The sequence below is a fragment of the Mobula hypostoma genome, chromosome 2 (genome assembly GCF_963921235.1).
Source record: "Mobula hypostoma chromosome 2, sMobHyp1.1, whole genome shotgun sequence".
Taxonomy (NCBI): Eukaryota; Metazoa; Chordata; class Chondrichthyes; order Myliobatiformes; family Myliobatidae; genus Mobula; species Mobula hypostoma.
In genome coordinates, this window is record NC_086098.1 from 96282883 (window position 1) to 96305915 (window position 23033).

General features: G+C 40.9%; 1 protein-coding gene across 1 annotated transcript in view; it reads left to right on the forward strand.

Annotated features, from left to right (window-relative positions):
* Positions 1 to 23033, forward strand: part of LOC134357361 (collagen alpha-1(XIX) chain) — a 372824-nt gene that overhangs the window by 222264 nt on the left and 127527 nt on the right. Inside the window, exons 23-25 of the mRNA XM_063068836.1 lie at positions 6079 to 6141; positions 6254 to 6295; positions 8163 to 8204. Coding sequence (XP_062924906.1) covers positions 6079 to 6141; positions 6254 to 6295; positions 8163 to 8204 — 147 coding nt within the window. The remainder of the gene's footprint in view (positions 1 to 6078; positions 6142 to 6253; positions 6296 to 8162; positions 8205 to 23033) is intronic.

Consider the following 23033-nt stretch of genomic DNA (forward strand, 5'->3'; position numbering starts at 1 on the left):
AAACAAAAAAATCTGTAAATGCAGGCAGCATCTGTAGAGGGCAATGAACAGTAGCTGTTTCGGGCCAAGACCCTTCATCAGGACTGAAAACTTTTCCCCTTACCAGAAGTGAATAAAACTGTAGGGTATAGATATAAAGTAAGGAATTAGAGATTTAGAGAGAATCTCAGGGGACCTTTTTCCATACAGAGAGTAGCGACTGCTGGGATGCATTTGTGCTGGGGAAATGGTCTGTTTCCATGCTTAGGATTACATGATTTTCTGTCAGAAAAAAAAATTTAAAGCTTCCTTGAAGAAGTGCAACCACCTCAGTGGAACCTGAGCACCTCTGATCGAGGTGGAGACAGAGCATTCCGTGAAGTACTCAGGCCGGATACTAAGAGCACACAGAAGCCCTGTGTGATTGGCAGAAGAAGCCCATCACATGCTACCATCTGCCCACCTCATCTGACAACTCCAGTTCCATCTGTGCAAGAATTTGCTGTTCCTAGAACTACTTTGGATCCAAAGGGATTACCTAGGAAGAAGTGTAATTTGATTATATCGAAAGAAAATGAGCTGTGTAATTTCTCTCTTTTTTTTATCTCTATGACATTAGCTGTGCTTATCAAGGTAGCTGGGCATGGTTCCTGTTAATAAGCTTATATAACAGACAGCAGCTGGAAGCACCCAGCAAAATGGCTACTAATTTGTATCCCTTACTATGTAGTATTCTTATCACATCGATATCTTCAGTAACAGCCTGAATTTGTGGGATTTGCTTCAATAAGCATTTTGATAGATAGATTTCCAGAGTCAGGGAAGGTGGTACAATTCGTCACTAGAGCAGCAGTTTGCTGCCACCCCCTGGTTGTTAAGAGTCTCGTTCCTTGTGTTGCACTTTGTACCATAGCTGAAGAACTTGACAGATGGTGCATTTCTATTTTCTATGTTTTCTAGAGTGTTAAGGCAGAGTAAAGCAACATCCTCTTTGTTTGAAAGAGTGTGGCAAATTCAGTTTTTCTAAGAAACACTGAATTTGTGCACCATGCTTATGTCACAACACAAAATGTACAGCAATGCCATAACTCTTCTGGAATTAAAATCTGATTATGTTCAATGCGTTCACTTTATTCTTGCATTATTTTAGCACATCTTATTCTTCATGTAATATTACTCTCAAATTCTTTCTGATCTCTGCCAATCTATCCTTATTGTAACTTTGCTGTAAGGTTAAGGAGGTTTGGCATGTCATCAAACACTCTGACAGTCTTCTACAGAGGTACTGTTAAAAGTATCCTGACTGGTTGCATCATGGCGTGAAGCAGCAATTCAAATATGCAGGAATGAAAGAAGCTGTAGGGAGCAGTGGACTAAAACAACAGGAATTCTGCAGATGCTGGAAATTCAAGCAACACACATCAAAGTTGCTGGTGAACGCAGCAGGCCAGGCAGCATCTATAGGAAGAGGCGCAGTCGACGTTTCAGGCCGAGACCCTTCGTCAGGGAGCAGTGGACTGCTCAGTATATCACGGGCACATCAAAAGTATCTCCAAGAGATGTTACCTCAAGAAAGCAGCATCAGTAGTTAGAGATTCCCATCATCCACGCATGTCATCTTTTCACAGCGATCTTCAGGCATGAGGTACAGAAGTCTGAAGTCCTATATCAACAAGTTCAAGAACAGCTCCTTCCCTTCAACCGTTTCGATCCTAAAACAAACTGCACAACCCTAATCACTACCCCAGTGAAGCAACACGTTGACCCTTATGCACTACAATTTATCTAGTTTCTTTTGTTGAAATTATTTTGTTTCCTGTATAATTTATGTTTATTTCAGAATCAGGATTTTCACTGACATATGTTGTGAAATGTATCATTTTGTGGCAGCAGTACAGTGCAAGACATAAAATAAGACAAACTATAAGTCACCATTTACAATAAGTAAATAACACGAAAGAGAAATAGCGAGTTAGTGAATGTTGTGTATATGATACTATGTGCCTTTGCTGTTGCAAGTTTTATTTTCATATCGACTTGTGCATATGAAAATAAACTTGATTTGACTTGGAACTATGCACTCTGGAAGCTTATGTACTGTTTCAATCCTGGAGCAGTTTGCTGCACCTATCATAGTTATCATACCTCAGTTGCCACACTATATAGACAGATGACTCATGAGAACCTCTGAACAATGACTTCTCACTATATGGTTCCCTGGATATGCATGGAATTGTAAGAAGAGCAATGAAAGGAACAATATTAAAAATCACAGAAACAGCCATTACTCTCCTCAAATTGATTTTTTTGTACCTGGGCCTATGGCAAGAGTCTGCAAAACTCCTCTACAAACTTGCAATAATTAGATCAAGAGCTACAGAAATTAATTTTTAGCTACCAGGCCAGCAAATAATGTTACAAAGTATCTTCTTCTTTCTGTCTCTCTTTTTTGTCATTCTCTTTCTCCCTTTCTCTGACTCTGCCCTAATTTGTTTGGCTCCCACGTTTTACTTGGTCCACTCAGCTTCTTTCCCTCTAACTTTCTCTACACTCTTTTCTCCATTTCCATTTTCCCCTTTTATACACAATGGAGAGTCACTGAATGGTTCTTTAGTTGGTCTATTTCTTTCCCATTCTAGTACCAAATGTATTAAACAGTAAGGCCCAGATTCGTCATTTTCTCAAAGTTCAACAAACGTTTGCAATAAATATGATCATTATCATGGTAGTGTAGCAGCATGATAGTGTCGCAGCATGAAGGTGTCACGGTAGTGTAGTGTCATAATAGCATAGCAGCATGAAAGGGTAGCGGTAGATGGTGTAGCGACATGAAAGGGTAGCGGCACGATGGTGTAGCGACATGATGGTGTAGCGGTAGATGGTGTAGTGACACGATGGTCTAGTGGCATGATGGTGTAGTGGCACGATGGTGTAGCGACACGATGGTCTAGTGGCATGATGGTGTAGTGGCATGATGGTCTAGCGGCATGATGGTGTAGTGGCACGATGGTGTAGTGGCATGATGGTGTAGTGGCATGATGGTGTAGAGACACGATGGTGTAGCGACACGATGGTGTAGCGGCACGATGGTGTAGTGGCATGATGGTGTAGTGGCATGATGGTCTAGTGGCATGATGGTGTAGTGGCATGATGGTCTAGCGGCATGATGGTGTAGTGGCATGATGGTGTAGCGGTAGATGGTGTAGCGACACGATGGTCTAGTGGCACGATGGTGTAGTGGCATGATGGTGTAGTGGCATGATGGTGTAGCGGCATGATGGTGTAGCGGCATGATGGTGTAGCGGTAGATGGTGTAGTGGCACGATGGTGTAGTGGCACGATGGTGTAGTGGCATGATGGTGTAGTGGCATGATGGTGTAGTGGCATGATGGTGTAGTGGCATGATGGTGTAGCGGTAGATGGTGTAGTGGCACGATGGTGTAGTGGCACGATGGTCTAGTGGCACGATGGTGTAGTGGCATGATGGTGTAGCGGTAGATGGTGTAGTGACACGATGGTCTAGCGGCACGATGGTCTAGTGGCATGATGGTGTAGTGACACCACTGTAGCTTAGATGCTAGAGCAATTTTATTACAGCTCAGGGCACTGGAGTTCAGAGCTCAGTTCTGGCACTGTCTCCAAGGAGTTTGCACATTCTCCCATGACCGTGTGGGTTTCCTCTGGGTGCTCCAATTTCCACCCACAGTCCAAAGATGTACGTTAATAGGTTAATTGATCGTTGTATATTGTCCTGTAATTAAGCTAGGGTTAATAGGCGGGTTGTTGGACAGCACAGCTTGCTAGTCTGGAAGGGCCTATATCTCTAAATAAAAATAAATAAGTTTAAGAAAATAATATTTTTTTTTCCTAGCAAGTAGCTAATCAGAAAAGTCTGCTGAAATTTAGATTTCAGTACTCCTGGACACAATGAATCTATCTCCATTCAATATCCAATTGAAGTTGTAAGCTGACAGTTTATCAGATGAATATTTACCATTGTTACCCAATTGGTTTTCACATTACATCATCTGTATTCTGCACAAATACTATTCAGCACTGTGCTGGTCAATTAGCAAAGAGGAGAAATGGACAGGTTGGCCTGGAAACTTCTGTACAACAATGCTGCAGACTGGCATTGTAACAGGTTACTCACAATGATCGGTTTGGTTGTAAGCCCAGTGCAAATAGGAGGAAATGACAGAATGGTTTACTTTCTGAAGTTGGAAATAAAAACAAAGTACCTGTACTGGAAATATTAAACAGGACTACGTAGCAGTTGCAGAAAGAGGAACAGATTAATATTAAGTATTTTTATTGATTTTTTATTGTCACCTGTACCAAAATAAAGTGAAAGCTTGCCCTGCATACTGTTCATACAGATCAATTCATTACACAGTGAATTGAGGTAGAACAAGGTAAAGCAATAAGAACAATAATGTAGAATTAAGTGTAAAAGCTATGAGAGAAAGTGTAGTGCAGGTAAGCAATAAAGTGCAGGATCATAATCATAGAGAATGAGTTAAAGAATCCATCTTATTGTACAAAAAGTCCCAACAAGAGTCTGATAACAGCAGGATAAATGCTGTGCTTGTGCCGGGAGATACATGCTTTCAGGCTTTTATATCTTCTGCCCAGTGGGAGAGGGGAGAAGAGAGAATATTTCAATTCAAAAACACTTTATCAGAACTATAAATGCTGATGATGAATGTTGTTTTGATCTACTCGGTTAGACAATGTTGTTCTGTTGCTCCACTGTTCCGCTGTTTTAAAAATGCTCTAAATATAAACCAGGAAATTATAAACTGGTGAGCCTGAGATATATAAGTATTTGGATAGACATGGACTGATTAAGGATAGTCAGCATGGCTTCGTCTGTGGTAGGTAACGTCTAATCAATCTGATAGAGTTTTTCAAGGAAGTGACCGGGAAAGTAGGTGAAGGCAAGGCAATAAATGTACTTTAGTAAGGCATTTAACAAGGTCCTACATGGGAGAGAGGTCACAAACTTTCAGTCGCTCAGCATTCAGGTAGTAAATTGGATTAGATATTGGCTTTGTGGGAGAACTCAGAGAGTGGTAGTAGAGGGTTGCTTCTCTGTCTGGAGGCCTGTGACTACTGGTATGCCACAGGGATTGGTGCTGGGTCCTTTGTTGTTTGTCATCCATATCAATGATCTGGATGATAATGTGGTAACTACATCAGCAGATTTGTGGATGACACCAAGATTGGGGGTGTAGTGGACAGTGAGGAAGACTATCATGGCTTGCAGAGGGATCTGCATCAGCTGGAAAAATAGGTTGGAAAATGGCTGATGGAATCTAATGCAGACAATTGTGAGACCTTGCACTTCATTAGGACTAACCAGAGTAGATCTTACGCAGTGAATACAGGTCCAGATTTCGTTGAAAGTAGCATCACAGGTAGATAGGGTCGTAAAGAAAGTTCTTGGCACATTGGCCTTCATAAATCAGTGTATTGAGTGCAGGAAATGGGATGTTATGTTGGAATTGCATAAGAAGTTGGTGAGGCCTAATTTGGAGTATTTGATCACCTACCTACAGAAAAGATGTAAACAAGGTTAAAAGAGTACAGAGAAAATTTACAAGGATGTTGCGGGATCTGGGGGACCTGAGTTATAAGGAAAAATTGAATACGTTAGGACTGTGTTCTTTAGAATGTAGAAGGTTGAGAAGAGATTTGATAGAGGTATACAAAAATATGAGAGGTATAGATAGAGTAAATACAAGCAGGCTTTTTCACTAAGGCTGGGTGGGACTACAACCAAAGGTCATGGGTTAAGGGTGAAAGGTGAGAAGTTTAAGAGGAACATGAGGGGAAACTTCTTCACTCAGAGGGTTGTGAGAGTGTGGAATAAGCTGCCAGCACAAGTGGTCCAACTGAGCTTGATTATAACATTTAAGAGATGTTTGGATAGGTACATCGATAGTAGGGGTATGGAGGGCTAGGTCCCGTTGCAGGGTGGTGAGAGCAGGCAGTCTAAATGATTTCAACATCAACGAAGTGGGCCAGAGGTTCTGTTTCTGTGCTGTGCTTCTCTGTGACTCTATAACTGCAAGTACTGATAGCCATGTTTTACAGGGTTCCAGAGGAGATCCTGGGCACTCAGGGAAGGATGGAACAAAAGGAGTGAAAGGAGAACCTGTAAGAGTTTTTGAGTTGATCAAACACCTTCAATTGCTTTGCACCATTACTCTATATGTGATAAAATATTTGCACTGCTTAACATTAACTTCTGCATTTTGTTTGCTCTTAGGGGCAAGGCCCAGGTGGGGAAAAGGGAGAGAAAGGATCAAAGGTATGTATTTCATCATATGTAATCTTCAGAAAGCCAGGTAACTGTAGTGGAGGGCACAAGCCATCTGTTGAGGAAGCTCTGGCTTCGTAACCAGCTGCAGTTGATGTTCCAGATTGTTAGTGTTCCTATCAGGCGATTTACACAAGTCTGTGGATGGAATGAGCAGTGGTCTCCTAGTCCTACCATTGTACGAAGTGACTTTCACAGGTACAACATTATGCAGGCAGAAAGGAAAAGAACCACAGGTAGAGCAGGAGATATATAGGGGAAGCAAAATGAAAATGCCAAGTGTTTAGCTTATTGTGATGGTTGAACTCTAACCTGCTGGCTGCACGATCTGCAGAGCATCTCTGTCAGACAGGTATGTTATGCAGGACTAGATGTTAATAACCCTTATGTGCACTCCTGAGACATGCTGCCTAGACTCTGTGGGGTGGCCAAGTGAGTGGTGGCATCTTCTGGGTTATCAAGTGGGCACCCTCTTTCGTCAGTGTTTCGCTGATGGGCCCACGACACCTCCGGAGGGTTCAGCAGTGAATCCTGGCATCCCGAGCTCACCTCCTAGATGCCTTTCACTCACTTGGAGGCCCAGATGGAACCCTTTCTCTTCATCCAGAGCCACTGACTACTCTTTTCAGCAGCTCTGGAAAGGTCTTTGACTGCTTGTCGGTGTGTCTTCCATCGCAATCCCAACTCCCGGAGTAGCCTTGATGTTGATGTGGCTACAAATCCTCTGCAGCCTACTTTGACCGGTCGGACCCTTCCATTCCAGCCACATTGTTGCGCGTCGGCTGCAGGCTCAGCATATCTCAGCTTCTTGCGCTCGTAGGCCTCCTCCACTGCATCTTCCCAGGGCACTGTAAGGTCGTTGATGTAAATGAGATGGAGTGAGGCCGACCATAGCACAGGGTCTGGTCTGAGGTTGGTTTCCGCGATTTCAGTTGGGAAGCAGAGCCTCTGGCCTAAGTCTGCCACCACCTTCCAATCACGTGCCCCACCTAGCCGCCTGGTGTCTGGTCTCAATGTATTGAGTCTGGCTTGACCCTCACCTTCCCAGACAAATGCTGTTAATGGCCAGCGGGATATGTCAGACATGCGAATATAAGGATGAAAATTGATGTCATAGCAATGCTGATTGAAACATTCATGAGATGAGTTTTAAAGATGGTCATAAAACCATGCTGACATCTTAAGAATCTCTCTTACTCAATGATCTGTCCAATAGGATTATTTTCTAAACAATACAAGATAAATGTCAGGATTAATATCTCAAATAGAGCCTTCAAGATGATAAAATTCTGCAAAATTTCTCTTCAACTTAAGAATTCCAAGGATGTCAATCAGGAGTTTGTCAATATGCCCTGACAAATGGCACATCTCCCACAGAGTATTTGATCATCTGTTTCTATTATTCTTTTAAGTTTTAATCAGATTCTTAGACAGAGTTGCTTTTTAAAACTGCAGATTAATGGAGCATTATTTGGTTTTGATGTGGATTGTGAGTGGTAGGGCTAGGGGAGGAAGGGATGAAGTTTCACTAGGGTTAATCTTTTTGCAGATTTTCTCTGTGATTCTTCAATTCTCTTGGGTGTGTAGAAAGCCTACAGCAGTCTGAGCTATGCCTCGCTTTATTGGCAAAGACAATCTCAATGGCTGAATGGCCCGCTCTTATTTCAGGGTTGCTAACATCGTAGAGACGCTTCTGAGCATAAATCAGAGTAACCTAGCTGAAGCAGCTGCCAGCTTAATACAAAACAAGAAAGCAGCTGTTACACTGGGCAAATTGAAGATGTCTCCATTCCTTCTTCCCCACTGCCCAAATACCATGCAAAAGATTACCACTTTTCACTAATGTCTTATTTTTCAGGGTGACCCTGGATTGATGGGACCCCCTGGACCACCAGGACTGGTAATTTATTTTCACATACTGTTCATAGGATATATTGAAGGAATTTTAAACTATCTTTCAGTGGAAAGCATTGCTGCCCAAAATACCAGAAGGATGTTTAATTGTTTAAAGGGACAGTGCCTGCAAGTCAAGTGCCCGGGTCAGACTTTTATTGCAGTGATAGGATGCTGCTATTCTTACCATAGTGCCAGGATGGCTCAGTGGGAAAAAAATGGTGCCTTCAGGTGTTATCCATTTGGATTGTGCTCATGGTGCTCACTCAAATACATGCTGGGAGGTTAACTGGTGACAGCAAACTACCTCTAGTGTTGGTTGTTGACAGGGGAATCGGGGAGAACTTGTGCAAGAGTTATAGGAAAATAAGAAGGTAAATGGGACTCCTGCAAATCCTCTGAGAGACAGTGTAGACATGTTGAGATGAAGGACCTACTTCTGTGTTAAAAGGAATTATGACGATCAGAATGTATCACTTGTAAATGGTAATAAGGTTGTAAAGGAGCTCCTTCATTGAACCTTTCATCGTTTCCTATGGAAGGAAACTGGAATAGAAGATGGCAGGCACCTTGTTAACTTGTGTTGAGTTAAAGCTTTTCATGTTGTGGTGCTGCTCTTCGACACTGAAGCCCTAATAAGGAAATGTTGTTCAGCTGCTCACTGACTGGTGCTGAACAGTGACTGAGGATGGTTCTATGCTGGATTCAGATGTCTCTGCTGTCATTTTCCAAAACCTAAACTATCTCACATACTCATCAATTCTTCCTGATTCTCCTGTCACCAACCTATACTGAGGGCAATTTGCAGCACACGTTTTTATGTAAGAGGAAACCAGAATACCAAGTGCTAAATATAACTTTTTAGCGTCACAGGGAAATAAATTTGCTATAAGTAGACATCCCTTTTAAGGAGATCACAGAAGAAGAATGGCTTCTTCGCACTGAGACCTCTTTCCACTGCTTTTTACCAGGAGATGTTAATTGGCAACTAGTCTGAAGCCCATGTGAATGTCTGGTTGTACATTACATATGAGGTAGATTGCACGAACTTGCGTGCATGAAGATGAAACCTTTTCTCCCTCACTAATGTAACCTATAGCCAAACATCCAAAGGGAAGCTGTCACCTTACTAGTTCAGTGATTCTTGTGTGCAATGGTCTGCTGATTGTCAGTAATACTGCATTACCTTTACATTTAGAACACATTAGAGAAACCCCCTTCTTAAATTTCGAGAGACGATCTGGAGTCAGATGGGCTCTGTGCAGAATTTTGAGTTGCAGTGCTTTAGTTCTATTACAAACTGAAATTTTCTTTGCATTATCACAGATGTCTTCCCAAGTTTCAGCTGTAATTTCTGCTCCCAGCTCTCCCTCCCAAACCCTTCCCAGCTGCTCAGCCTCTCCACAAGAACATTCCCTCAGGATGCTGTATAAACTACTAATGAAGACTTCACCCTTAGAACAAAACACCCTCTTTTCTATGTCAGAACTATAGAAATCAGTTAGCAATAATGTTTTTTTCCATATATAATCTCTTATCTGAAAGAAACGAAAAAGATCCTTGCTGGTTATATTGAATTTCTGTACTATTTGACTAAAAGACATTATCGTTTCTTCATCAAACAAGTCTCCTAGATTGAAAATACCCTTAGAAATCCAATGTTTAAATCTAGGATCCAGTATGCCAGGCTGAAAATGTGGACTGCCAGTTATTGGAGTGAAAGGTGATATTTTCACTGCGTTGCCCTCAGTTTGTCGCACCGCCCTCCAAGCCCTGACTGTATTAATTGTTACTGGATTGTGACAATATTCCTTAACTAGTTTCATCTTATTGATGAAAAGAAAATTAATAAGAGGGCATTTTGTTTGTGAAGCTTCAATGTCCAGCCAAATTGAAGCGGGGTCCCTGCAAACCCAGTCAACCACATAAGATAAAAAGGAATTTAATTGATATTTTTGATGGCTGGAAAGTCCAGACCCCCTAGACTACGAGGAAGCTGTAACTTAGACATTTTAATACAGGGTCTTTTTTTGTTCCAAATGAAAGAACCAAACCAGCCATTTATTTTTTTAAATGTTTGTTGGGTGAAAATGACTAGAATCATTCATATTAGGTAGAGCAGATGAGGAAGAATGTTCATTTTGAGCAAGGATATTCGGTCAAGCCAAGAAATGGGAAGAGTGCTCCATCGTTCAAGATCCTGTTTGATTTTGTCAAATAACTGTGTAAAGTTAGCTTTGAACAATTGATCAAATGTAGATTTGAATGTAAAGGTAATATTGGAACCCTCACCCATTGTTTTTGGACTTGTCCTAAACTTAAGGCATACTGGAGTGATATTTTGGGTGAAATGGAAAAGATTCTGAAGATGGAGCTTGAACTGGACCCATTATCTTTTCTCTTAGGCCTACCCAGTAGTCATATTATTAATGCACATCAGAAAAAACTTTTTAACATCCTGACTTTTTGTGCGAGGAAGAACATTTTACTTTGTTGGATATCCAATAAGGCCCCTGGACTTCCTGGTTGGCGTAAATTAGTCATGGAATTCATTCCTTCGGACTTTTTAACATGTATGGTACACTTAAAAACAAATAGGTTTCATAAAACATGGCAACCTTTTCTACAATATGTAGATGTAAACCTGTCTGCTATACTAATAATGTCTACACTTTGATGGAAGCATTCTAATAGCTGATATCTGTGAGGGGAAGAAATGTTAATGTACCTGGAAATTAAAAGATTTGTTATGCTGAGTAAATAAATAGATAAATAATCCTGCATTAAACATATCAATACATCAGTTCAAGCACTGTGAACAATAAATTATTTTGTTAAATTGTGACATGATGGTTTGGTTTATCTAGAATCCTCAGGCATTTTTAAAAGAAAGATTTCTTCCATGCTATGCCATCCCTTAACTGTTCGCTTCAGGAAAGCAGTTTGCACAGGGAGATTTATTACATTTTGTTGAGTATCTATTGATGAACGCACTTTCTAATGGATTAACAGAACCTGAGTGTTAAGTGGGCAAATCATCTAACCTCAGCAAATTAACCTTAGAGCCTTGTAGTACAGTGGATTCCAGTTAATCAGGACTGGTACATTTTGGCCCAGTTAAGTGGCTGCCCCAAATAGCTGAAGTTTCATGGGAATAGTTAAAATCCATAGAAAAGATAAACTGAGTAACAAATTATATATTTAACTGATATACAAAACAAATTAGAAAGAATGTTACATAAAACTATGTATTAGTTTCTCATAGTTAACAATGGAGGAATTCATACAGTGTACAACTCCATATTCTTTTGATTGACTCTAAATGAACAAAATCAGCACAGACATCTATGGCAGATAATAGACTGCCTTCACACAATGCTGTCAACGATTGCATCCTCCAAATCTTCATTTGCATTGTAATATTCAAGATGATTGTTGATACCTTCAAATTCTTTGTAGTTCCTAACTTATTGAAGTAGTAACATCATTTCATTTTCACTCCCAGCTGTTTCTGGCATCTCCAAACTTGAAACTTCAGTGAGCAAAACAGTTCTGAATTGTCTTAATGCTTATTTCTCTATCAGCGACAAAAATCAGTACTTTTTGAAGACAAACAAACACAGTTAATGCTATTTAAAAACAGTTTGCTCTAAGCATGGTGTAGTTTCTACCTTCCGCACAAGTGCATGCGACTAGCATGAGTTAGAAACCGTTTGACAATAATCTCCTGCCCTTGCCCCAATTAAGTGACATAGTGTCCCAAATAAATGAAGGGAATCCCAGAAATTTCCTTGATTAGTTTTTGTTATTTAAGAGTTGCCCCAAATGAACGGCTACCATGATTAACCAATGGCTCAATTAACCAGAATCCATTGCATTGAAGACTTCCTGAATCCAAACCACAGAATTCTACAATTAAACCTTAGCTTTTTACTTGTCTTTACAGCTCATTTCTGAGTATGTCCAAGAGACTTGATTATATCTCTGTGCTCTGCAGTGGCTTGAAATTATTATTGACCAGTATGTGAACAGCATTGACAATGTGTGATAGCAGCATTCATTTAAAGGAACAAAAACCAAACATTTATATTCTTATATAAATAAGGTATATTTTTGTTGCTGGTACAGTGAAGCAATATGTTTGTGAAGAGCTTTGCATGGCAAGACCATACACTACCATGTTGAAGTAGATAAATATAGCCCAGGGAGAAAGCACTAAAACATAAATAATGGAGAGACAGGTGTGGTGGTCGATTGCTATAAGTACAGGAAGAAGAGCAAGAAAAGGAGAATGGAGAAAACAATTATACTGAAAGAATCTGAACAAACTTAATTAACAGCTCTCAAAAAATGTATTTTGGTCAGGGATTGGCTTCAGGATACTCCTTGCAGCAGTATGGAATTGCCGTAAGTTTTCTTATTTCTAAGCTTTCTCACAACCTTTGCTTACTAACTGAAAGGGCTAGATTATGGATCAAAGCTTCCAGGATGCAAGACAATGTTACATCAGAAGTTAAAGAGGAAGGGGTGCATGAATTTGGATTACAGGGGGGCAATATGTTCTACCGCAGGGTTTGGTGCTGTGCCTCCTGCTGTTCGTTATTTATATTATTGACTTGAGTGCGAAGTAGATGACGTGGTTAGTATGATTGTAGATGACACTAAAATTGGTAGTGTCATGGACAATGGAGAAGGGTGTCTAAATTTATAACAGGATCTAGTATCAACTGGACGAGTAGGAAATGAAATGGAAGATGAAATTTAACTTGGCTAAGTGTAACATGATGCACTTGGGAAGTTAAAACAGTGCAAGACATGCATAGTGAATAGCAGGGCCCTGGGGGGTGTTGGAGGACAGAAAGATTTAGCAGTTCTTTGGATGGGATATTGAATACAAGTGCTGGGATGTCACATTACAGATCTGCAAGATGTTGCTGAGATCACACTCACCACCTTGCACAAAGGATGTGGTTAAGCTAGAAAGCTTGAAGAAAAGGTTCAGAAGGATATTGCCAGGAATGGATGGCTTCGATTTTAAAGAGAACCTAGGCAGAAACTGTTTTTTCTGGAATAAAGGGTTCTGGAAGATGATTTTATAGAAGTTTATAAAATTATAGACAAGGCAGATAATCACAGTCTCTTTCCCAGGGTAAGGGAGTCAAAAACTAGAGGAATAGGTTTAACATGAGGAATTCTGCAGATGCTGGAAATTCAAGCAACACACATCAAAGTTGCTGGTGAACGCAGCAGGCCAGGCAGCATCTCTAGGAAGAGGTACAGTCGACGTTTCGGGCCGAGAGCCTTCGTCAGGACTAACTGAAGGAAGAGCTGGTAGGAGATTTGAAAGTGGGAGGGGGTGGGGGAGATCCAAAATGACAGGAGAAGACAGGAGGGGGAGGGATGGAACCGAGCTGGATAGGTGGCTAGTACTCTACTTCATCTTTTGAAGCCACACTCAGGTTGGAGGAACAACACCTTATATTCCGTCTGTGTAGCCTCCAACCTGATGGCATGAACACTGACTTCTCTAACTTCTGCTAATGCCCCACCGCCCCCTCGTACCCCATCCGTTATTTATTTATATACACACATTCTTTCTCTCTCTCTCTCTCCTTTTTCTCCCTCTGTCCCTCTGACTATACCCCTTGCCCATCCTCTGGGTTTTTCCCCCCACCCCCTTTTCCTTCTCCCTGGGCCTCCTGTCCCATGATCCTCTCATATCCCCTTTGCCAATCATCTGTCCAGCTCTTGGCTCCATCCCTCCCCCTCCTGTCTTCTCCTATCATTTTGGATCTCCCCCTCCCCCTCCCACTTTCAAATCTCCTACCAGCTCTTCCTTCAGTAAGTCCTGACGAAGGGTCTCGGCCTGAAACGTCGACTGTACCTCTTCCTAGAGATGCTGTCTGGCCTGCTGCGTTCACCGGCAACTTTGATGTGTGTTGCAGGAATAGGTTTAAGGTGAGATGGTAAAGACTTAAAGAAGACTAAAGGGGCAATGTGAGTGATGGGTACATTGAACAAGTTGCAGAGGAGTTGGTAGATGCAGGTACAATTACAACATTTAAAAGGCAGTTAGACTGGATAGGTACAGGTTGGAGGCAGTTGGGACTAACTCAGGTAGGTCATTATGTCAGCATGGATGAGTTGGTGTGAATGACCTGTTTCCGTGCTGTATAACTCTATGAGCCAGTCATAAGCACAGGAAGAAATTAATCAACCAGTGACAGTCAGTGCACAAAATTTCTGCACTATCTCCTGATTTTTCACTCCTAACATGACATGTCAAACTCAGAGATACATGAACTATTATTTTGTTTAAAGTCTTTAAGGCAAGTTTTTGGAAAGAAAGATTGCATCTTTGAGGAACTGAAGTAGTCATTTAGATGCTGAACATTAGATCTACTGTCATTCAGGTAGAGTGTGGCTTTTAATATATCAGTATTAATATAATATAATATAATAAGACATGGACCCAGTGTCCATGGAGTACAATTTACTGAATCATAACTGTTTGCAAGTATAGTTGTATGCAAAATACCAGTCTGCCCAGCTAATAACTTTTATAGTGAGAGCTGTAAATCATTCTTTGACTCACACTGGCTTTTAGTAGAAGTTGTCCTGCAGAGTTCTGTTTCCCAAGTGACTGGTCTATTCTATTTGAACAGAGTCGACCAAATGTCCACAAAGTAATGCTGTGAATGGAATGCTCTATCTTTCTTATGAAAAATCCAGAATGGATCACCAAAACATTTTATATTGTGCACCACGTTGCCAAATGTGTGCATTATTTTCTGCAAGATACTTCATCAACTTACATTCTAAACTTGCCCAATCCAGTAAAGCATCGAATGGTATTTCACAAGAGCATGAATCAGGGAAGTTGATACCAAATCATACTAGACATTAGGGTGGATGCCCAGTTGTGTGGTTTGAGGTAGAGTTTAAATGAAAATAGAGAGGGAGATAAGAAGGCAAAGGCAGGGCTACTAATAGTGGGATGAAGAAAGTGGAGGATGGGCAAATGGCTATCACTGAATGATTGCAGAGTTCTTTGAGGAAATTCCTACACATACTACTGTACTGGGCATACACACTATCTGCCACTTTGTAGTAGTTCAAATATCAGTGAATTGCTAGATACTTTACCACTGTCACTAAGTTACCAATAACAATCAGGAGCTTATCTGTATTTATTAATCTTACAAAGCAAGATTAATCTCCCTCTGCAATTGGATCCTTGACTTCCTATCCGGAAGACCACAATCTGTGCAGATTGGTGATAATATCTTCTCCTCACTGGCAATCACTCTGGCGTAGCTCAGGGATGTGTGCTTAGCCCACTGCTCTACACTCTCTATACCCATAACTGGGTAGCTAGGTATAGCTCAAATACCATCTATAAATTTGCTGATGATACAACTATTGTTGGTAGAATTTCAGATGAAGATAAAAGGTGCACAAAAGCAAGATATACCAGCTAGTTGAGTAGTGTCGCAGCAATGACCTTGCACTCAATGTCAATAAGACGAAAGAGCTGATTGTGGACTTAAGGAAGGGCAAGACAAGTGAAGAGAGTGAGCAATTTCAAGTTCCTGGGTGTCAGTATCTCTGAGGATCTAACCTGGTCCCAACATATCGATGCAGCTATAAAGAAGAGAAGACAGCAGCTTTATTTCATTAGTAGTTTGAAGAGATTTGGTTTGTCAACTGAAGCACTTGAAAACTTCTATAGATGTATTGTGGAGAGCATTCTGACAGGCTGCATCACTGTCTGGTGGTGGGAGTGGGGGAGTGCTACTGTACAGGACCAAAAGAAGCTACTGTGTAGAAAGTCATAAAATTAGTCAGCTCCATCTTGTGTACTAGCCTCCGTAGTTCCCAAGACACCTTCAAGGAACAGTGCCTTAGGGAAGCATCGTCCATTATTAAGGACCCCCAAGACCCAGTACATGCCCTCTTCTCATTGTTACCATCAGAAAAGAGGTATAGAAGCCTGAAGGTGCACACTCAGCGATTCAGGAACAGCTTCTACCCCTCTGCATACAAATCCTAAATGGACATTGAACCCATGAACACCACCTCACTTTTTTTACATATATATTATTTCTGTTTTTGCACTGTTTTTGATCTATTCAATATACATATACATACTTACTGCGATTGATTAATTGATTTTTCCTTTCTATATTATCATGTATTGCATTGAACTGTTGCTGCTAAGTAAACAAATTTCACGACACATGCCAGCGATAATAAACCTGATTCTGATTCTAATGATAAACTGGAATATTCCTGCCAGAATATTCCTGTTCATTCCTTATTTTAAGCTATTTACAGGGTCTTTGTTCTGAAGTTTCATTTTGAGCAATTGATTTTACTAACATTAAATAATAGGAATATGGTTTTAATGGGAAAGTCTAAAGTGCAGCATGCAGAGAATTAAGAGATGACAAAATCATTTATTCTTTGTTTTTAATCCAAGGGAGATACGGTAGTTTAAAAAAATCTGAGTAGTTCATGCATTGTGCCACACAAGCAGCCACAAATTCACTTTCAATGGAGGTGCTTATCACATATTTTGTATTCATGAAGTAAATCAATTTTTATTTGTTTCAAATGGGTTAAGTTAGACCGAAGGGCAATAAGGGCAAACATGGAGCTCCGGTGTTTATGTTTTATTCTTTAAAAGAAATCAATCCATTTTGTCTTTGAAGTGAATCTGCAGTAAACATTAATCTTAGTTAGAACAGCTGAAGGGTATGCAGTGCAGTGTGTTCTCTTCAGCTCTTGGAAAGAGGTATTAGGAAGTCCCAAACCTGCTTCCACAGAGCACACCAATTATTTTTCTTTTCAAAGTATTTATCCAATTTGCCTGGTTGAAAAGCCTAGAGATGGAGAGGATGTTTCCTATAATTGGGCGAATCTAGGATCAGAGAGCACAGCCTCAGAATACAGAGACGTCTCTTTAGAACAGAGAGCAGGAGTTTGTTTAGCGAGATGGTGGTGAATCTGTGGAGTGCATTGTTACAGACAGCTATGAAGATGAAGTCATTGGGTACTTTTAAAGCGGAGGATGACTGGTTCTTAATTAGTAAGGGTGTCGAAGATTACAGGAAGAAGGCAGGAGGATGGGGGTGAGAGGGATAATGAGCCAGCCATGATGGAATAACTGAGCAGACTCAGTGGCCAAACGGCCTAACTCTGTCTCTGAGGGAGTTTGGTGAGCTTTGGTATGGAGTGTGTGTCCGAGAGGCCTGGAGACGGTATGCGAGCCCGTGATCCATTTCTTTGCTTCCCTCTGATTGAGGCATCAAGCAAGTTGACGAGGATGAGAGTGGAGGACAGGTGGGTGTTTGGGGCTGTCTTGCTGCGTTTGACCAGTCCTCCTATCCTTCTCGCTAGATGCTGTCCGAGAAAAGTGCTGAAATTTTGGGATCCACATTACCAGGATTGATCGATGAGGCTGTGGACTCATTTTGGGGGACTTGGAGGTTCATGTTGCATGTGTTCTTGGAATCTGGTTTCAGTGGTTTGTGGGCTGGGATATTTTGGCAAAGAGTGGCCCTGTGGTCTGCATTGGCTAGCGGTGAGGCGCTGGACTGAAATGAACTAAACTGAATACTATCGGCTCCTGGTCTAATGTTTGATATTCCATGTGTTGTTCGTTCACTTTTTGCCATTTGTGCAATTTGTTCGTTATTTGTGCATTGGATGTTTGATGTTTTCTTGAAAGGGTTCCATGCTGTTTCTTTGTTTTGTGGCTGCCCGCAGGAGGGCAAATCTCAGAGTTGTATTCTGTATACATGTTTTGATAATAAGTATACTTTGAACCTTTGAATCTTTGGAGCTGTGCTTATCTACACAGTTTTAAGTGTAAAGTGAGTAGGGCAAGAGGATAAGCACACAGCCTTGTGGTGCACCTTTGCTGATGGAGATGTGGAGGAGATGTTGTTGCCAATCCAAACTGACAGGAGTCTGCAACAGAGGAAATTGAGGATCCAATTGCGCAAGGAGATATTGAGGCCAAGGTTCATATAGGGCTACATACATCAAAGTTGCTGGTGAACGCAGCAGGCCAAGCAGCATCTATAGGAAGAGATGTTTCAGGCCGAGACCCTTCGTCAGGACTAACTGAAGGAAGAGTGAGTAAGGGATTTGAAAGCTGGAGGGAGAGGGGGAGATGCAAAATGATAGGAGAAGACAGGAGGGGGAGGGATAGAGCCGAGAGCTGGACAGGTGATAGGCAAAAGGGGATACGAGAGGATCATGGGACAGGAGGTCCGGGAAGAAAGACAAGGGGGGGGGTGACCCAGAGGATGGGCAAGAGGTATATTCAGAGGGACAGAGGGAGAAAAAGGAGAGTGAGAGAAAGAATGTGTGCATAAAAATGAGTAACAGATGGGCTACGAGGGGGAGGTGGGGCCTTAGCGGAAGTTAGAGAAGTCAATGTTCATGCCATCAGGTTGGAGGCTACCCAGACGGAATATAAGGTGTTGTTCCTCCAACCTGAGTGTGGCTTCATCTTTACAGTAGAGGAGGCTGTGGATAGACATGTCAGAATGGGAATGGGATGTGGAATTAAAATGTGTGGCCACTGAGAGATCCTGCTTTCTCTGGCGGACAGAGCGTAGATGTTCAGCAAAGCGGTCTCCCAGTCTGCGTCGGGTCTCACCAATATATAAAAGGCCACATCGGGAGCACCGGTCGCAGTATATCACCCCAGTCGACTCACAGGTGAAGTGATGCCTCACCTGGAAGGACTGTTTGGGGCCCTGAATGGTGGTAAGGGAGGAAGTGTAAGGGCATGTGTAGCACTTGTTCCGCTTACACGGATAAGTGCCAGGAGGGAGATCAGTGGGGAGGGATGGGGGGGACGAATAGACAAGGGAGTTGTGTAGGGAGCGATCCCACTTGCATATGGAACATATCTCTCCATATCTCTACCATCCATGTACTTATTCAAGCTTTTCTTAAGTATTGAAATCAAACCCATATTCACCACTTTTGCAGCCAGCTCATCTCACACTCACACCACCCTCCGAGTGAGGAAGTTCTCTCTCATGTTCCCTTTAAATATTTCACTTTTCACCATAAGATCATGACCTCTTGTTCTATTCTCACCCGATTTCTGTTGAAAGGGCCTGTTGGCAATTACCCTATCTATACCCCTCATAATTTTGTACAGCTCTATCAAATCTCCCTTCATCTTTGTACACTCCAGGGAATAAAGTCCAAACCTATTCAATCATTCCTTATAGCTTCGGTCCTCAAGTCCTGTCAAGGCAGGAGGAAAAGATGGCAGCGCACCTGTGCGTGCGTAGCCCTCCGGTGAAAAACTGTTAAATAGGGGCCGTGGACAATTCTGATTTGATGGAGAATGGACGTGAAAGCACAGAGGAACATCTGGAGAAATTTCTGAAACGCCCGTCCGCTGCTGTCGTTACTGTGTGGTCGGGAATCTTTCGGAGGGTAGGCCTCAAAGTCCCCGACCTTGCCTGCTTTTGGCGACCAAGAAGGAGGTCGAATAGTTCGGATAGAGATGGCCTTCAGTACTCAGTGTCAGAGAGCTGATCAGAGCTCAAAGTTTTCGGATGACTCAGAGTCAGATTGTGGTCAGCGTGGCAGGGAGAGTTTTTCTTCCTTCTCCCGTCTGCATGAGATGTGGGACATTTGAGAAACTTTGAACTTTACTGTGCACACGGACTTCTTCATCAAGTTATGGTATTGTTGCACTGTTGTAACTATATGTTATAATTATGTGGTTTTGTCAGTTTTTTCGGTCTTGGTTTATCCTGTGTTTTGTTATATCACGCTGGAGGAAATAATGTATCATTTCTTAATGCATGCATTACTAAATGACAATAAAAGAGGACTGCGTGTCTTCATAATCATAATCGTATTCTTGTAAATTTTAGTTGTACTCTTTCAATCTTATTGATATCTTTCCTGCAGGCAGGTGACCAGAATTGCATGCAGTACTCCAAATTAGGTCTCACCAGCATCTTAAATAACTTCAACTTATCCCAACTCCTAAGCTGAATAATTTATGAAAGCCAATTATGAAGTTCATCTGCCTAATTTCTAACCCTCCCTCTCCTGCCTCCACTTATTACCTTCCAGCTTGTCTTACCCCTATATCTCAAATCTATATACTGCCTATCTTCCCACTGCACTCTCAGAGCTGATGCAGGGTCTGAACTCAAAATGTTGACTATTTCTTTGCCTCCACAGATGCTTCTCTGAGCTCTTGCAGCAGTTTTCTAATTGGCCTGTTGAGTAATTGAAGTGAAGACTGACACAGAAAATTCAATACAAAAATTGAAACTACATGTCAGGCAGTAACTGTGAAGGGAAATATGGTCAATATTACAAATCAGTGCCCCTTCATCAAATGAGAAAATCAAACGTACTTTAATTTGTAGAGTATGCATGGGACGATAGTTTTCAATTTCTTTTCCCTTCCTTTTTTACCTTCCAGTCTGTAGGAACCATTCTTGAATCTGTGGAAGATGACAGCAAGTAGATCCACTGTCTCTCCTGCCCCCTCATTCCAAAATCCTCTGTGCAGATCACCAGTTCTTGGAGATTTATTGCCTTCTAATCCATGTAATTTCTCCAGCCCTATTTTTAACTGATGTTACTTTCCTTCACTTCTCATTCCCTCTAGATCCATTTTACTCCACTATTTCTATGGAGTTTCTGTATTCTACCTATTTTTTCATGTAGTTGCCCAAACTACCATTGTCAACTCATGCCTCATATCTTTGTACATAAGACCCTGCTTTCAATCAATATAAAATATAATACAATAATGCCTCCTTTATCATATCTGTAGCTGCAAATGTATTTATTTATTTATTGAACCTACAAGGGAGATGGAAGCGTTTACCTGAAAATAACTCTGTAAAAGTGCCCCATTAACTGCTCTAGCAATATGGGAGATTTTCTATCATGATGTGTATATCATCTCTTGAAACATAACTATTAAAATATGAGTCTTCATATTAATATTACTACTATAAAAAGTTAAAAAAAGATGAGCAAGAACGGTTACACAAATTTAGTTTGTTTAACTCATTCCTATCTGATAACTTTTTAAGAGAGAGAATGTGTGAATATTTTGGAGGTGTTTTCTTCGGAATGCAGTAAGGTTGCTTTCCAAGAAGAAGGCATGTACACTAGCAATGAATGCTGAATTAATGCCGATATGCATTTCCCAATCTATCAAATGTTAGTTCAGTCCTAAGCCATAATTCTTTAAGCATACCATCGTAACATTCATCTTTGGTTTCCCTCTTCACTCTCCTCTCCTGTTACCCTATCTTCTGCTGCTGGCAAGCCTTTCTCACATATAGACATTCTTAAGGGGGAGCTGACACATGGCTCTTTAATGATGGAATATGCCACACCTAAGCTTCAATTTATCCTCCCTCTGCATCCACTAACTATCAGTCAAGAGTCAGAAATCACACAGGTATTTCTTCCTGCAGACTAGCCTTTGTAGATTTTTAGACACTGATACAACATAAGGTTCATCGAGAAATGAGAAACACAGATATAGGTGATAGCTTAGATGTATGTCTGCTCTCAATGTAAGAAGGTAAGCCATTTGTTAAATAAATATTCAGCACTTGTTTCTTAAAAAGTTGTGATCTCTTGGTGTACATGAGCTTTGGATTGATTGAGCTTAGAACTAACTAAGGCATGATAGAATGAATAGACCTCCTATTCTGCAGTAAATGGCTATGATTTGATTCAGATTCTTTAAGTCTTAAATTATTATTTTATTTCTGATCCTAAAATATATGTGCAAATAACTTAAAAGAAAAACTGTTTTACTAATCTTGTGTCAGTTTTTACTTTTTACTACCCCACTAGAGCACATACCAAAGATTAATACAAATACAGGCCTAAGATTGAGCTTTATTGGAAGTACCAGTACTTAGAAGACAAAAGAGGCTGCAGATACTGGTATCTGGAGCAAATTAAAAAGAAAGTTAGAAGAACTTAGCAGGCCAGCATCATCTGTGCCCGAAAGTATATGTCAATGCTTAAAGTCTGAAAGAGAAATGGAAAGATTGCCAGTGAATAGAAGTATATTAGTTGTAAATGGAAAATTCTGTATTTGTACTGTTGTATTTGGTGACATTGAACAGAGGTTCTTCACAAATCGTGAATGAAGCAAGAAGGGAAAGGCAGAGAATCGGGTTGATAATAAATCAACCATGATGGAATAGTGGACCAGACTCATGGAGATGGTCTGATTGGCCTAATTCTACTCCTTGGTCTTATGGTTTAAAACTTTGTGGTTACAGCCATTTTATTAAGTGTTACAAGAGTGAAGAACAAACAAAGACAAAGAAAAAAGTCATGGTTGTCTCATAATCAGACTGGAGTTTAAAGCATTTGTGGTGTTAACAATTAACCTGTCAAATCGCCAGATTCATGTGCAGAAAAGCAAAAATGCTTTTACAAAAGTACTGAATTAGCTCTACTACAATTACTAGAAAATTTACTGAACAATTACAAGTATAAAGATGATTACATAAAAATTATAAGTAAGCATAGGGAAGTTAAACTGCAAGGAAAATACTGGAAAAATAACAGTTCTACACACTAATCCAATAATGCTGTTGGTATGTAAGCCACCCAAGCAGATGTGAGGTGGAAAGGCAATTATTACCAGGAGTTAGCTATTTTGAAATAAAGTTATGCCAAGTATTTGAAAGGATATCTATTCATTGACCTTAAGGAATAAAGCCCTCCCCCATGGAATCCATACAGATCTCATGTTTCTGGCTGTATCAGGCTGCCAGGAGAATTGAAACCATGGCAA